This window comes from Saccopteryx bilineata, chromosome 1, assembly GCF_036850765.1.
Source record: "Saccopteryx bilineata isolate mSacBil1 chromosome 1, mSacBil1_pri_phased_curated, whole genome shotgun sequence".
Taxonomy (NCBI): Eukaryota; Metazoa; Chordata; class Mammalia; order Chiroptera; family Emballonuridae; genus Saccopteryx; species Saccopteryx bilineata.
The window spans coordinates 143,529,051-143,546,035 of NC_089490.1; the positions used below are offsets into that span (position 1 = coordinate 143,529,051).

The 16,985-nt window shown below is 39.6% G+C and overlaps 1 protein-coding gene across 1 annotated transcript; it reads left to right on the forward strand.

Moving 5' to 3' along the window:
• Nucleotides 1-1,853: 1,853 nt before the first annotated feature.
• Nucleotides 1,854-15,645, forward strand: LOC136321015 (olfactory receptor 7A5-like). Its single transcript, XM_066254121.1, is given in 4 exon segments — nucleotides 1,854-1,890; nucleotides 3,889-3,936; nucleotides 3,939-4,484; nucleotides 15,377-15,645. Coding segments are annotated over 4 exon segments (900 nt in total).
• The last annotated feature ends 1,340 nt before the right edge of the window (nucleotides 15,646-16,985 follow it).

The window sequence follows — 16,985 nt, forward strand, 5'->3', positions numbered from 1 at the left end:
GTGGAGAAGCAAATGTGCGCTTCTCCTGTGTGCCCTGGCCGGGAATCGAACCCGGGTCCTCCGCACGCTAGGCCGACGCTCTACCGCTGAGCCAACCAGCCAGGGCGAATTATATTGTTCTAAATGGAACAAAAAACTACCTATAACGGAGGGCCTGAGTTGAGGAGAAATGATAAAGGGGCAAAAAAGGAGGTAGGGACCCACAAAATGCATAAAAAATTTGGGGTCAAGAATAAAATGATTTGCTTGTAAGTGATGGTCAACTAAGAGATACAATGAGAAAGATAAAAGGGAAACAGGAAAAAGAAAAAAAATTTTAATTACTATTGTATTAAGTGGAGCAAAAACTAGATAGAATGGAGAGCCAGGGTTGGGAGGAAAGCTAATGAGTTAAAAAGTGGAGTAAAAAGCACCCAAAGTGCCACAAAGAAAAAATTTGATTCTCAATTAAAATAATTTGTTCATGATTGAGGACTGAATGAGAGGAAAAGTAAAGGAGAAAAGAAGAAACTAATATAGAGGTGGAAAAAACAAAAAGAAGAAAAAAGAACAAAAAGAGAGTTAAGGGTTTTGGAGTGCAACTGTCATAGAGAGAAAGGAAGAAGAAAAGAAAGAAAATGAGAAATGTAACACTTATGGGTAGTGTAGTTCAAGAAGAGGAAAGAATAAGATGGGCAGAGAATAAAACGACAAGGGTGGAAGAAAAAGAAAATAATCAAAACAAGAAGATGAAAGAAACAAAAAAAATGGAAAAGATGATAAAGTCTGGATTTTTCTTGATTTTGAGAGGCTATCTTCTTCCTTTTTCTTTCCTCTCCTTCTTCCTGGCCAGTGACTCTGTCCCCCAGGCTCTGCCCCTGTGGCACGCTTAGGTAGAGATTTGCAGTTGATAAGTCTCTATGGTGATGTTATATATTAGGCTTCAGTCGTGTTGGCAGTCGAGGCTCATTAGCATTTGCAGGTTCCAACAATGAGTTTGTTTTCCCGGAGCTTCTCTCCTAGTCTCTCCTTCCTGAATTAGCAGCCTGATGATCCAGCTATGGGGTTGCTGCTGCCTCTGCCTGGAGAGTATGAGGCTCAAAGAGCTGGCAAATACCCTCTCTATCCCCACTCAGAGCAGGGCTCTGATTAAGGCTCTGTCAGTCAGAGCCGCCAGCATAATCAGGCGGGGCTGGGAGCCAATTGCTCTCAAGGTGCCTTTCTATGCACCTCCAGGCATGTCCAGTATGCTTCAGCACTCTGTGGGACCACTCTCCCCAAGCTTTTTGCACTTCGTAACCTGTTTTGGCTGGGTAGAAGATGGCCTAGTTGCTGTTTGCAAAACAGGAGGTCTTAAAAGCTGCCAAATCCCTCTTTTTAACGCATAGCCCTAAGTATGAAAGCTCTGCCAATCAGAAGTTGCCCCCTCCCCTACGTGCATAGCAAAAGGCACTAAAAAATATCACGCCTCTTGTCTTAGATCGCTGAACTGAGAGAGATCTTGTCAGTTAGTCGCATAGGTCAGTTAGGAGGTGAGCAGACTGTGGGTTAAGCTAACTTCAGCGATTGGATCCACAGATCTGCTCCCGAGTCAGACTGCAAGCTGCTTGCATGCCCCCTAGGGCTGTTAGCTTGAATAGCTGGGTGAGGCACCCCACCTGCCTGGAGAAGTTCGGGCATAGGGAAGTTTGCTTTCGCGCATTCCCCGCGCACCGCTGTTCAGTGTGCAGGGACCACACCAAGACTCTGGTCACAGCCCACACAAAGGCCTCTGACTCTGCCCCTCTGTCCAGGAACACAGGCGCCCACTCCCGGGGCGCTAGGAGGAACCTCTCGCACACTATTAGCACTCACCGACCAGGATATCAGGTCTAATGGCAGCCGCCACTCGCCCGTCTTTGCCAGCGTCTGGTGCGGGTGTTAGCTCACATTGGCTGAGTCACTGCAGGCACACTCTTTCCTTGGCTCGGACATCTGTGCCACAGCCTGGCTCAATCCCTCCACACCCTTAGCCCTCTATCTCAGTTCCAAGTGAAAGCAGCCCTTGCTTAGGTTAATGAGGAAGGCAGAGTGTTCCTTTCTCCGTCTTATTTCCTTCAGGGTTGATTATATATATATATTTAGTCCATTTTTCACTCAATCATACCTTTGTGTACAGTGTGTGGGACTTCTAGACGCTCCAAGGATAGATTTTTCTGTCTCTGGTTGAAGAACTTGTTGAAATTTTGGGGAGATTTATCAGTATCACTCCTCATGGCGTCATTTTTCTGATCTCACTCCCTTAAACATCTTTATAAGTATTGTTTTGAACTCTGTTGTTTAGTATTTTGCTTTCATTTAATTTAGTTCTTTTTTTGGAAATCTCTCTGTTTCTTCATTTGGGACCTGATTCTCTGTCTCCACATTTTAGCTATTTCTCTATGTTTGTTTCTACATATTAGGTAGAACTGCTATGTCTCCTAAAATTGGAGAAGTTTCCTTGTGTAGTAGATGCCCGGTGGGCCCAGTGAGGCAACCTCCCAATTATACAAACTGTGCACTATAGGTGCTCCCCTGTATGGGCTGTGTGCACTGTCCTGTTGCAGTTGATCTTTAATTGCTGTTGGTGTCACTGGGAGGTATTGACCCTCTGGCCAATTGGCTGGGAGTACTGGCTATGACTACAACAGAGGAGCTTCTGTGCAAGAGCCAACCCTATATTGTAAGATTTGCTTCAGTGGGGATTTGGTGCTCACCAAGTCGACCTGTTGAGTGTGTTGCTGGTGAGGTGGTAAGGTTGTAATCCAGCATTGTCTGAGATGGTCCACTGGGTATCCTGGCTCTGGGGCCTCTCAGGGGTACAAACTCAACCACCACCTGTGTCCCTCCTATGGCCACCTGATAGGAGCTGAGGGCAATTTGCAAATGGCTTGCTAGTGCCAGACCTGGGAACTCTTAGCAAGAGGTGCTGTGTATACAGAGGCCAAATCCTGCTTGTTTGAGAGATTTTAGGAAAGTTTGAAACATAAACTAAGAGAGGCCAGTTGTATGGAAAAGTCACTGGAAATGGCTTGGATGGGCTGAAAGTTGGGTGGGGAAGGATATCAGGGAATCTCCAGGGCGGGGAAAACAGTGTGAGTCAGGTTGATGGAGACTCAGATATGGCACCCACCTGTTAGCTCTATAGAAGAGGAAGTGTCTCAGAAAAGGAACAATGGCCTCTGCCAGCACTTTTTTCTGACAGAAAGCTGCTACACTAGATTTTGTTGCCCTGATGCCAGATAATCCAGTTCCTCCCCAAATGTCTCTGGTTCCTTTCAAGCTGCTGCCCCAGTGCTGGAGCTCAGAGAGAGTGAGTCCCAGTTAGTCTGTGCACCAGCCCTTTAAGAGGAGCTGCCTGGGACTCCAGCAGCCTCTATATCACCCAGCCACAGTCCTGTTGATTTTTACAGCCAGAAGTTATGAGGACTTCTCCTCCTGGCTCTGGAAGCTGGGGCTGGGGGACCTGGTGTGGAGCTTGGCCCCTTTGCTATTCAGGGTATCTTCACAACTGAGATACTCCTTTTTTGATTTTTTTTATTCATTGATTTTAAAGAGAATAGAGAGAAACAGAGAGAGAGAGAGAGAGAGAGAGAGAGAGAGAGAGAGAGAGAGAAAGGCGGGAAGGGGTACCTTTTTATTTTAAATCACCACACACAGGTGTGATGCCAGCCATCTGCATCTCTGCCACTCCCACCAGTCCTAATTTGACATCTTCTTGAAATCCCTAGGTGTAATACTTTCTTTCAGCTAGATTTTATGTGATTCAGAATGACAGTTGTTCTGCAGTTTAGTTGTAATAGTGATGTTGTTTGGGAGAATTTAAGTACTGCATTTATTTCACTTCCATCTTCTTATCTATTGGCTAAGGCTGTTTTGAGTGAAAATTAGAACTGCAGCCGCTCGTATTCGGGCTCTTCCTGTCCATGTACCTAATCACCATGTTGGGAACCTGCTCATCATCCTGGATGTCAGTTCAGACTCCCACCTCCACATGCCCATGTACTTCTTCCTCTGCAACCTGTCCCTGGTGGACACCTGCTCCACCTCCACCACCATCCTGAAGATGCTGCTGAACATGCAGACTCAGAGCAGAGTCATAGCCTATATTTTCCTATTTTTTGCAGGGTTGATTGACTTTATCCTGACTGTGATGGCCTATGACCACTTTGTGGCCATCTGCCAGCCCCTGCACTACACAGTCATCATGAATTGCCAGCTTTGTGGACTGCTGGTTCTGGTGTCCTGGGTCATTAGTGCCCTGTATTCTTTGTTGCAAAGCTTAATGACATTGCAACTGTCCTTCTGTACATACTTGGAAATTCTACACATTTTCTGTGAACTCAATCAGATGATCCAACCTGCTTGTTCTGATACTTTTCTTAATAACATGGTGATGTATTTTGGAGTTGGCCTGCTGGGTGGTGGTCCCTTTGATGGTATCATTTACTTCTACTCCAAGATAGTGTCATGCATACAAGGAATTCCATCAGCTCAGGGGAAATATAAAACATTTCTACCTATTCATCTCACCTCTCAGTTGTCTCTTTATTTTTTTACAAGCCTAGGCATGTACCTCAGCTTTGCTGCTACCCACAGCTCACACTCAAGTGCAACAGCCATGCATACAACATGCATACAACACTCAGTGTTGTACGCCATGGTCACACCCATGCTGAACCCTTTCATTTACAGTCTGAAGAATAAAGACATAAAGCAGGCTCTGAAGAGATTTGCTGGGATGGCAGGTAAAAAAGGACTAGTTGTCCTAGGGCTGAGGAAGTACCCATGATTGCAGGGCTCAAGGTCTTGGAGCCAGAACTTTCTATTCTTTAATCAACATGGGGTCTTAGAACTTGCACCTTCTTTTTTATTTCCTGGAATTTCCGTTTATGTTTCAACATCTCTATCCAATTTAAGTAACCACTTTATTAAACTTTCTGCTCTGTTATATAAACAGTTTTTCCCTGTGTTCCTACCTTTACAGTTTTTCTAATCTTAATCAGAAATACTTGGAAATCAGGTTTATTTCATGGGCCACACAGGTTTCTTAAGAATAATTTCTTCCCATGACATATATTATTGTATGTAATATTTTTCTTACTTTATAGATTGAATAATTATAAGTCATATTACTCATGTGGAATAAACTTCACTTGACTATTTATATATTTATATAATTTTATTCCAGAAAAATCTAAAACCACTTTTTCACTTTTGTTTTTCTTATTCTTTGTATGTCAGTATTTTAATTGCTATTTCTGATAATGTAGAGTTTATCATTTTTTCATTTAACTATAGATAGTGATACTAAAACCCAGGAATTCCTGGGGCAATGGCTTGGATCATACTACTTGTTATTCAGACCCAAGCTGTGGCTGAACTGGCCCTGGTGGTCCTTACAATAATTGCTACCACCATCGGGAAACTGTGAAACCACAAGATTTAATACTGAACAGACTTTGTGTGTACTGAACACACAAGGAAATCATAGGAAGAAAGCGAAAAAGAAAGAAAGAATGAACCTCTGCCTTTATGGAGGTCTAAAGACAGGATGGCTAGAGTATTACAGAGCCATCCTTCATTGACGATTTTAAAACATAAGAGCTGGAATTAGGGTGGGGAAGGAAAGAGGATCACTCATGAGGTAGTTATCTAAGCTGTCGGAGTCTCTAAAAGGGGGAACTCATGGGTGGGGCAACCAGGGTACTTATCTGCCAGGGTGTCATACAATTGACAGTATGTTTATTAGATTGGTTATCTTTGAAATGAGGCCTCATAAACCAAAAGCTAATGTCAATCATTTCACTAAAAACATGCTACTGTGTTCTTACCTTCTTCCTGGTTTCATTCAGTGCAGTGTCCAGAATACCCACCATAATTATGACAAAAATTAATTATCAAATATATATCTCCTACTGGAGTGTACACGGAAAGGCAAATTTCAATAAATATACTGCTCACAAAAATTAGGGGATATTTCAAAATGAATATGAAGCGATTAAAAAAGAGCATTTGATTTTTTTAAAAACAAGATCATCAGAAAAGCAAACAAGTCAAAGAAAGTTGTTTGATTATGCAAATGAGATGCAAAGCTAATTTTTATTTCATTGGTGAAAATGCACTATACAAAAGGCTGACAGTATCGGCACGTTCCCTGATCCCCTAATTTTTGTGAGCAAGGTAGATTAAGAAATATATTTTAGTGTCAGAGGAACCAAAAATTTTAGTCACTCATTTTATTACTACACAAGACATTTCTTTTCTCTTTTTTTCACCATGACCAAGTGGGGTTTATTCCCAGGACATAACATTGGTTTAATATTCAAAATTTAAGTGATGTAATTCATAACACTAATAGGCTAAAGAAGTTACATGATCATATCAATCAATGTACAGAAAGCATTTGACAAAATTCAATTTGAGGTAAAAGGCATATGTGCCTGTTTTCATTATTTATACGAGGTCAGGAAGAAAAAAAAGACATATAGATCAAAAAGAAATAAAACTGCCCTGACTGAGGATGACATGATTGTGGGAATGTTAGCCTGAGAGATTACTCTGCTGTGTTGGAGGAGGGATTGTCAAAACTGTATTTGCATTTGTTGTTGGTGTTTCAAATGCTAAAACAAAAACCACAAGCAATCTTCTCTTCAAACGTTTGAGGTTCTTCCTAGAGATAATATTTACACTTTGTGATACTACTCATCGAGGGTTCTCTTACATTTATCATATACAATGAATGCAATGGTTCACATTGTCAGAGAGGTCCTGGGGACCAACCGTCAACATATGTACCTTGGCTCGGCCACTGCACTGTGTTATCACTGTGCCCAACTTTCTTAACTTCTCTGCTCAATTCCACTTCCTCAATTATATTAATGCTGACAACAGTACTTACTTCACTGGGTTATTATTGGGTTAAATGTAAAAACAGGTGCATTTTATTTTAAATTTTTTAATTTATTTTAGAGAGGAGAGAGAGAGAGAGAGAAAGAAGAGAGGAGCAGGAAGCATCAACTCCCATATGTTCCTTAACCAGACAAGTACAGGGTTTCAAACAAGTGACCTCAGTGTTCCAGGTCAACGCTTTATCCACTGTGCCACCACAGGTCAGGCCAAAACAGATGCATATTTGAAAATACTGTCTGATGTATAGAAAGAGCGCAATAAATGTTACTTACTCATATTTTTGCGGATGTATGAAATGTCCCTGTCCTACTTAATATTTTCCCTATAACCAAAGAATAATAACAACATTGCTCATAAAAATTAAATATTTGGGCCCTAGCCAGTTAGCTCAGTGGTAAAGCGTCAGCCTGCGTGTGGAAGTCTTGGGTTCAATTCCCAATCAGGGCACACAGGAGAAGCAATCATCTGCTTCTCCACCCTTCCCCTCCCCCTTCTCTCCTACCTTCCTGCAGCCATGGCTTAAATAGTTCAAGCAATTTGGCTCCAGTTGCTGAGGATGGCTCCATGGCTATCCTCAGGTGCTAAAATAGCTCAGTTGCTGAGCAATGGAGCAGCAGCTCCAGGTGAACAGAGCATCACCCTGTTGCAGGCTTGCCAGGTGGATCCTGGTTGGGATGCATGCAGGAGCCTATCTCTGTCTCCCTGCCTCTCATTTAATAATAATAATAATAATAATAAATTAAACATTTGAGAATTTTCTTCAAAGAGCAAATTATATATAAGACAAAAATTAGGAAAACTAACAAATAGAAAACTTGTAGCAAAAGAAAGAAAATTAGTACATATGGCAAAATATCCAATCCCACAAGTTATTTATGCAATGCTAGTTTAAACAACAATGAAGTACCATTTTATAACTAGTAAATCACAAGTAGTAAAATAACACCCATATTAACCAGGTTGTGGTCAACAGGTAGACTAGTGGACAGTGATTGTTGATATAACTGTTTTGGTAAACAATTTGCATTACATTTGAAAGCAAATAAAAAACTGCTTATGTCTGTTATATGTGACACAGGGCTTTCTGTAACAGCATTTACTGCTTTGTCTCACTAGCTTCCCCCAGTAGTCAGAACTAATTCCAGATTCAGTACTTTCCAATGTATTCCCTAATATCAGTCACTGCAGCATTATCTAACATCCTCACATAAGCATGAGGTTGAAGAATGAGAAATGTTATACCCAAGGCCAAGAAGTATGAGCATCTGTTAGGAAAAGAATAATACAAAGAACTAAAACTAAAGTATAAGAAGGGATGTGGGACCAAAATAACATACCCAAGATTAGATTAGATCATGTCAGAGCTGTCAAGATTCAGAGTCTGGAGATGCTGGTGATAAACATACAGATGCTAACAACTATTCTTAGGGTGTCTGTAGCACAACTTTTTGAGTTCTTAAACAAATGTCATCCTTTTGAACTGGAAAGCAGAAGACATTAAGAAACAAATAATCATCAAATTTTGAGTACTTTTGTTAGAACAGATGGATTTAACTTACTATGTATCAGACTGAAGGGAAAAGATAAACTTGGTTTGGTCTGTTGGCTTCTACATTCTCATTCACAATAAATTGTTATTGATTGGGTTATGAAAAGGCTGAAAAAGTCTCTGAAAATACAGGAAGACGTCAGATACACTTGCACCAGAAAGCAGCATGCAACACACCTTCTCCTAAGCTTTTACTGAAATATTCATAAATATTTTTTCAAACATGCAAATGCACAAATCAATTACTGAGCATATACGCTTCAAAAAATAAAAAATAGATCTTGAAAGATTTCTGTAATTTGAGACTGAACCAGGGTTTTAGCATGTGTCCTCAAGGAATTAACCATAAATAGCTCAGAACATGTCCAACACCTTTCTCTGTGTTCCCTTCATTGGTCCAGCTACTGGCTTTATAATTCTCCCTTAACTGAATGACTTGATAGCAGTAGAAAGCACATTCATATTATCTTTTATATTTTATATATTTTTAAATTTTATTTAGACAATTAATTTTACCAGGGTGATATTGATCAATTAGAGAACATAGATTCAGAGAAAACATCTCCAGATCATTTTGACATTTGATTATGTTGTATACTTATCACCCAAAGTCAAATTGTCCTCTGTAACCTTTTATTTGGTTTTCTTTATGCCCCTCCCCTCCCTCTCCTCCCTTCCCCTTCCCCTGGTAACCACCACACTCTTGTCCATGAGTCTCAATTTTGTGTCCCACCTATGTATGGAATCATACAGTTCTTAGCTTTTTCTGATTTAGTTATTTCACTTAGTATAATGTTATCAAGGTCCATCCATGTTGTTGTAAATGATCCGATGTCATCATTTCTTATGGCTGAGTAGTATTCCATAGTATATATGTGCCACATCTTCTTTATCCAGTCTTCTGTTGAAAGGCTTTTTGGTTGTTTCCATGTCTTAGCCACCGTGAACAATGCTGCGATGAACATGGCACTGCATGTGTCTTTACATACCAATGTTTTTGAGATTTGGGGGTATATATCCAGTAGAAGGATGGCCGGGTCATAAGGTAGTTCTGTTCTTAATTTTTTGAGGAACCACCATACTTTCTTCCATAATGGTTGTACTACTTTACATTCCCACCAACAGTGAATGAGGGTTCCTTTTTCTCTGCAGCCTTTCCAACACTTATTACCTGTCTTGTTGATAATAGCTAATCTAACAGGTGTGAGGTGGTACCTCATTGCAGTTTTGATTTGCATTTCTCTAATAACTAATGAAGATGAGCATCTTTTCATATATCTATTGACCATTTGTATTTCTTCCTGGGAGAAGTGGTTGTTCATATCCCATTTTTTTATTGGATTGTTTGCTTGTTTGTTGTTGAGTTTTGTGAGTTTTTTAAATACTAGGCCCTTATCTGAGTTGTTGTTTGAAAATATCATTTCCCGTTTAGTTGGCTGTTTGTTTTGTTATCAGTTCCTTTTGCTGTGCAAAAGCTTCTTAGTCTGATGTAGTTCCATTCATTTATCTTTGCCTTCACTTCCCTTGCCTTTGGAGTCAAATTTATAAAATACTCTTTATGGCCAAGGTCCATGAGTTTAGTACCTATGTTTTCTTCTATGTAGTTTATTGTTTCAGGTTTTATATTTAGGTCTTTAATCCATTTTGAATTAATTTTAGTACAAGGGGACAAACTGTAGTCGAGTTTCATTCTTTTGCATGTGGCTCTCCAGTTTTCCCAGCACCATTTATTGAAGAGGCTTTCTTTACTCCATTGTGTGTTTTTGGCTCCTTTATCAAAGATTATTTGATAAAGTAATTACCAGATTATTTCATGTGGGCTCTCTATTCTGTTCCATTGGTCTGAGTGTCTATTTTTCGGCCAATACCATGCTGTTTTAATTATTGTGGCTCTATAATATAATTTGAAGTCAGCTATTGTAAAGCCCCTAGCTTCATTCTTTTTCCTTAGGATTACTTTGGCTATTCAGGGTTTTTTATAGTTTTATATAAACCTGATGATTTTTTGTTTCATTTCTTTAAAAAATGACATTGGAATTTTGATGAGAATTGCATTAAATTTGTATATTGCTTTGGGTAATATGGCCATTTTGACTATATTTATTCTTCTTATCCAAGAACAAAGAATGTTTTTCCATTTCATTATATCTTTTCTGATTTCCCTTAACAATGCTTTGTAGTTTTCATTATATAGGTCCTTTACATTCTTTGTTATGTTTATTCCTAGGTATTTTTTGTTGTTGTTGCAACCGTAAAAGGGATTATTTTTATTTTATTTTATTCATTTTAGAGAGAAGAGAGAAAGGGAGAGAGAGAGACAGAGAGGGAGAGAGAGAGGAGAGAAAGACAGAGAGAGAAGGTGGGGAGGAGCTGGAAGCATCAACTGCCATATGTGCCTTAACCAGGCAAGCCTAGGGTTTTGAACCAGCAACCTCAGCATTTCCAGGACGACGCTTTATCCACTGCACCACCACAGGTCAGGCAGGGATTATTTTTTTGAGTTTGTTTTCAGATGTTTTATTGTTGGTATATAGAAAGGCAATAGACTTCTGTATATTAATTTTGTACCCTGCAACCTTTCTGTATTGGTTTATTGTTTCTAATAGTCTTTTTGTGGAGTCTTTGGGGTTTTTGATGTATAGGATCATATCATCTGCAAAAATGAAACCTTTACTTCTTCTTTCCCAATATGAATGCCTTTTATTTCTTTCTCTTGTCTAATTGCTCTGGCTAGAACTTCCAGCACTACACTGAATAAGAGTGGAGAGAGAGGGCAGCCTTGTCTTGTTCCTGATTTTAGAGGAAAAGTCATTTAATATGATATTAGCTGATGGTTTTTCATAAATGGCCTTTATTATGTTGAGATATTTTTCTTCTATACTCATTTTGGTGAGCGTTTTAAACATAAAATGATGTTGTATTTTATCCAATGCCTTTTCCTCATCTATTAATAGCATCATATGGTTTTTGTTCTTTGTTTTGTTGATATGGTGTATTACATTAATTGTTTTACGTATGTTGAACCATCCTTGTGGTTTCGGGACGAATCCCACTTGATCATGATAAATTCTTTTTTTAATGTGCTGTTGTATTTTTTTAATTTTTATTTATTTTTTATTTATTCATTTTAGAGAGGAGAGGGAGAGATAGAGAGAGAGAGAGAGAGAGGAGAGAGAGAGAGAGAGAGAAGGGGGGAGGAGCTGGAAGCATCAACTCCCATATGTGCCTTGACCAGGCAAGCCCAGGGTTTCGAACTGGCAACCTCAGCATTTCCAGGTCGACGCTTTATCCACTGCGCCACCACAGGTCAGGCTGTACTGTTGTATTTGATTTGCTAGTATTTTGTTTAGGATTTTAGCATCTGTATTCATTAGAGATATTGATTTGTAGTTTTCTTTTTTTATGTTGTCCTTGCCGGGTTTTGGTATGAGGGTTATACTGGCCTCGTAAAATGTGTTTGGAAGTATTGCTTCTTCTTCAATTTTTTAGAAGACTTTGAGTAGGATAGAAACTAACTCTTCTTTGAATGTTTGATAGAATTCACTAGTATAGCCATCTGGCCCTGGACTTTTATTTTTTGGGAGGTTTTGATAGTTGTTTCTATTTCCTCCCTGCTTATGGGTCTGTTTAGGCTATCTACTTCTTCATGACTCAGTCTAGGAAGATTGTATTGTTCAAGGAATTTATCCATTTTCTCTAGATCATTAAATTTGGTGGCATATAGTTGTTCGTAGTATTCTACAATAATTCTTTGTATATTTATGATATCTGTGATGATTTCTCCTCTTTCATTTTGGATTTTGTTTATATGAGTCCTTTCTCTTTTTTCCTTAGTGAGTCTTGCCAGGGGTTTGTCAATTTTGTTGATCTTTTCAAAGATCCAGCTCCTTGTTTTATTGATTTTTCTATAGTTTTTCTGTTTTCTATTTTATTTATTTCTGCTCTGATTCTTATTATTTTATTTCTTCTGCTGGTTTTGAGTTGCCTTTGTTCTTTTTCTAGTTCCTTAAGATGTGATGTTAAGTTGTTTACTTGGGTTCTTTTTTGTTTGTTCATATAGGCCTGTAGTGATATGAACTTCCCTCTTATTATTGCTTTTGCTGCATCCCAGAGATTCTGATATGTCATATTGTCATTTTTGTCTGTATATATCTTTTGATCTCTGCTTTTATTTGTTCTTTGATCCACTCATTTTTTAGAAGTATGTTTAATTTCCACATTTTTGTGGGCTTGTTACTTCTTTTTTGCAGTTGAATTCTAGTTTCAAAGCTTTGTGGTCAGAGAATATGCTTGGTATAATTTCAATCTTTCTGAATTTGTTGATGTTAGTTTTGTGGCCCAACATACAGTTAATTCTTGAGAATGTTCCATGTACACTGGAGAAAAATGTATACTCTGGCATTTTGGGATGAAATGTCCTGTAGATGTTTATCATATCCAATTGTTCTAGTGTTTTGTTTAAAGTCCATATTTCTTTATTGATTTTGTTTGAATGAACAATATAGAGCCATCAGTGGTGTATTGAGGTCTTCATGTATATATGATTGTATTTTTGTTGGTTTTTATTTTTAGATCAGTTAGTAGATGTCATATACTTTGGTGCTCCTTGGTTTGGTGCATATATATTAAGAAGTGTTATGTCTTCTTGATACAATGTCCCCTTTATCATTATTAAATGACCATCTTTGTCTCTGATTACCTTTGCTATCTTGTAGTCAGCATTGTTAGATATGAGTATGGCTACACTTGCTTTTCTTTAAATGTTATTTGCTTGGAAAATCATTTTCCAACCTTTTACTTTGAATTTGTTTTTATCCTTGTAGCTTAGATGTGTTTCTTGAAGGCAGCATACAGTTGGATTTTCTTTTTTGATCCACTCTGCTACTCTGTGTCTTTTTATTGGTGAGTATAATCCATTTACATTTAATGTAATTATTGACACTTGAGAATTTCCTATTGCCATTTTATATATTGCTCATTTATATTATCTTAGGAGTTAAACTAAAAGCTGATTGTCAGCTATATTTATCCTAAAATCTAATTTCATCCTTTCTTTGTATTTTTGCTTTTACCAAGAATTCCCCACTGACCAGGTATCTCAGTCTCCCTAGTATATAAAAGACTTGTGTTATAAATAGTCATAATAATTGATGATATGCATAAAACCTTAATCACAGTAATTGGGCCATGGTTACACTAATTAATAAAAGAGGCCCTGGCCGGTTGGCTCAGTGGTAGAGCGTCAGCCTGGCATGCAGGAGTCCCGGGTTCGATTCCCGGCCAGGGCACACAGGAGAGGCACCCATCTGCTTCTTCACCCCTTTCCCTCTCCTTCCTCTCTGTCTCTCTATTCCCCTCCTGCAGCCAAGGCTCCATTGGAGCAAAGATAGCCAGGGCATTGAGGATGGCTCTATGGCAGGGGTCTCAAACTCAACTCAGCATGTGGGCCGCAGAGCAAGATCACAGCCGTTCGGCGGGCCACACTAGGTCTACAAAAGGCAACTGTTACGCAACACTTTTCTCACTGCAGTTGAAAACCAAAAAAAAAATCAGTACAACAAGCACAATCGTACATGCAGTTTACTCAGTGTCACAAAACGACCAGAAACTGTAGTTCGCATCACAACTGCTGTTAACTAAGCTAATATCTAGCTAGGATGCTAGAGAAATGAAAAATACAAGTAGGCCCCTAGGCTTACTTAATTTTATCCAAAATATTTTGAACTTCGTGGATTAGTCTGCGGGCCGCACAAAATTGTTCGGCGGGCCGCATGTGGCCCACAGGCCATGAGTTTGAGACCCCTGCTCTATGGCCTCTGCCTCAGGCGCTAGAATGGCTCTGGTTGCAACAGAGCAGTGCCCCAGATGGGTGGAGCATTGCTCCCTGGTAGGCATGCTGGGTGGATCCCAGTTGGGTGCATGCGGGAGTTTGTCTGACTGCCTTCCTGTTTCCAACTTCAGAAAAATACAAAAAAACAAAAAACAAAACAAACAAAAAAAAAGAGGAATCAGCCCTGGCTGGTTGGCTCAGTGGTAGAGCATTGGCATGGCATGTGGAAGTCCTAGGTTTAATTCCCAGCCAGGGCACACAGGAGAAGTGCCCATCTGTTTCTCTACTCCTCCCCCTCTCTTTTCTATCTCTCTCTTCTCCTCCCACAACCAAGGCTCCATTGGAGCAAAGTTGGCCCCAGGCACTGAGGATGGCTCCATGGTCTCTGCCTCAGGCACTAAAAATGGCTCTGGTTGCAATAGAGCAATGCCCCAGATGGGCAGAGCATCACCCCTGGTGGGCTTGCCAGGTGGGTACTGGTCGGACGCATGTGGGTGTCTGACTCTCTGCCATCCTGCTTCTCATTTCAGAAAAACAAAAAAAAATAGAAAAGAGGAATCATGCTAATTTATAAATGATTATTTAAAGGAAGAGAAAATATGAATTAAGTAACAAAATAACATTAAATCTTTAAAAAAACAAATTACATAAACCCAAAGTTTTTAAAATGTTTGTTCAAGGCCCTGGTCAGGTAGATTCGTTGGCTAGAGCATTGTCCCAATAGGCCAAGAGTGCATATTCAATCCCAGATCAGGGCATATGTAAGAATCAACCAAAAAATGCATAAATAAGTGAAGCAAAAAAAAAAAAAAATCAATGTGTTTCTTGCTCTCTCTAAAAATAAAAACAAGTTCATTTAACCTTTTTTCCAAAGTTTGTTTTTTTATTTAATTTATTGTGTTTACATATATTCTAGTGTCACCCCAAATGCATCTCCTCCAAAGTTTTTTTTCATTTTAGAGAGAAAGAGAGAGAGAAAGAGAGAGAAGGGAGGGAGGAGCAGGAAGCATCAACTCCCATATGTGCCTTGACCAAACAAGCCCAGGGTTTCAAACCAACAACCTCAGTGTCCTACATACTTGGAAGGTCATCAGCTCAGGGAAAATATAAAGCATTTTCTACCTGTGCATCTCACCTCTCAGTTGTCTCCTTATTTTATGGAACATGCCTAGGAGTGTACCTCAGCTCTGCTGCTACCCAAAGCTCACACTCAAGTGCAACAGCCTCAGTGATGTACACCGTGGTCACACCCATGCTGAACCCCTTCTTCTACAGCCTCAGGAACAAAGACATCAAACAGGCTCTGAAAGCATTCTTTGTGAAGGAAACTACAATCAGGCCAGTTGTTCTAGACTGAAGAAGTATCCATGATTCAGAGGTCCAGATCCACCCTCCTGCCAATGACAACATAACTGTTGGTGCCACTGTCATGTGCAAAGCTTCCCTTCCTCATCTCCTAGGCTCTGCTATGATGGGGAGGAAGGACAGGAGATGTTTTCTCCAGGGAGATCTTCTGTCCCTCTTACAATTCAGATGCCATTCATGCTGAGACTGACAAACCCTAAGTGAAAGAATATCTGTGTTTTTATTTTTACTTATTTATTTTTTTTACAGAGACAGAGAGAGTCAGAGAGAGGGATAGATTGGGACAGACAGACAGGAATGGAGAGACATGAGAAGCATCAATCATCAGTTTTTCGTTGCAATACCTTAGTTATTCATTGATTGCTTTCGGAATATCTGTGTTTTTAATATTCATAGCTGAGCTCTAAAATATCACTTACTTCTCACATCAATTCCATAATGTAGATAAAGTTTCCTGAGTTTATAGATAAAGTATCAAAGGCCTAAAAGTTTTATTTCCTCAATGAGGAAATATATTCAAGAGGCCTATTGTAAGCCAGTACCCGTGGCCACCATCACTGCCACCTGGCCCATGCAGGTTTGCATTTGATTCGGACAGAGGGTAATGAAACAACGGAGCCAAGAACCGATGGGCCATTACCGTTAATCCTAGTTCGTACCTGGCAGGCAAGAAAATACACAGTGGGAAAACACTTCGCTTTCCATTCAGGGCTCCCAAAGCCATTGACTTATCTGAGTATTCCTAGAATCAAAGGCCCCACCAGCTTTATTCACTTCTGTTCCCCATCTCCTTCTCTGTGCACAAACTCTGCATAAACTGGTTTCTCCTTCAGCACTCCGCCATCTTGGCTGCCTCTCCTCTACAATGCTGATGGCAGAATCTGACAGTGAGAGCCCCTGGTCTGCTTCATTTTATAGTGTATAAAATTAAAAACTTTAAGGCAATATAAAAATAAGGAAGTCTCTGATCCAAAGCCACTTATCTGAGGTATAAATGGGATTCCTCATAAGAGTGCACCACCCACATCATGCAACAGTCAAGGGTGTGAGGAAAAGCTTAGTTTTGAGAAGATCTTAGTATTAGAAGGGTGGGAAAGGCTGTCTTAAAAGTAAGCCTTAGGATATAAGGACCTTGCAAGCTTACAGCCTGTCTCCCACACCCAATGCAAACTATAAGTGAGCAAACATATATGTCATATTTACAAACTTATTTGACTAACACCTATGTAAACTTGTATGTACTAATTCTGAACTATTGCATCCACTGGCGGGATTCAACCAGTTCACACCATTTCAGCAGAAACAATACTTAATTTTTTGAGTTCAGCAAAC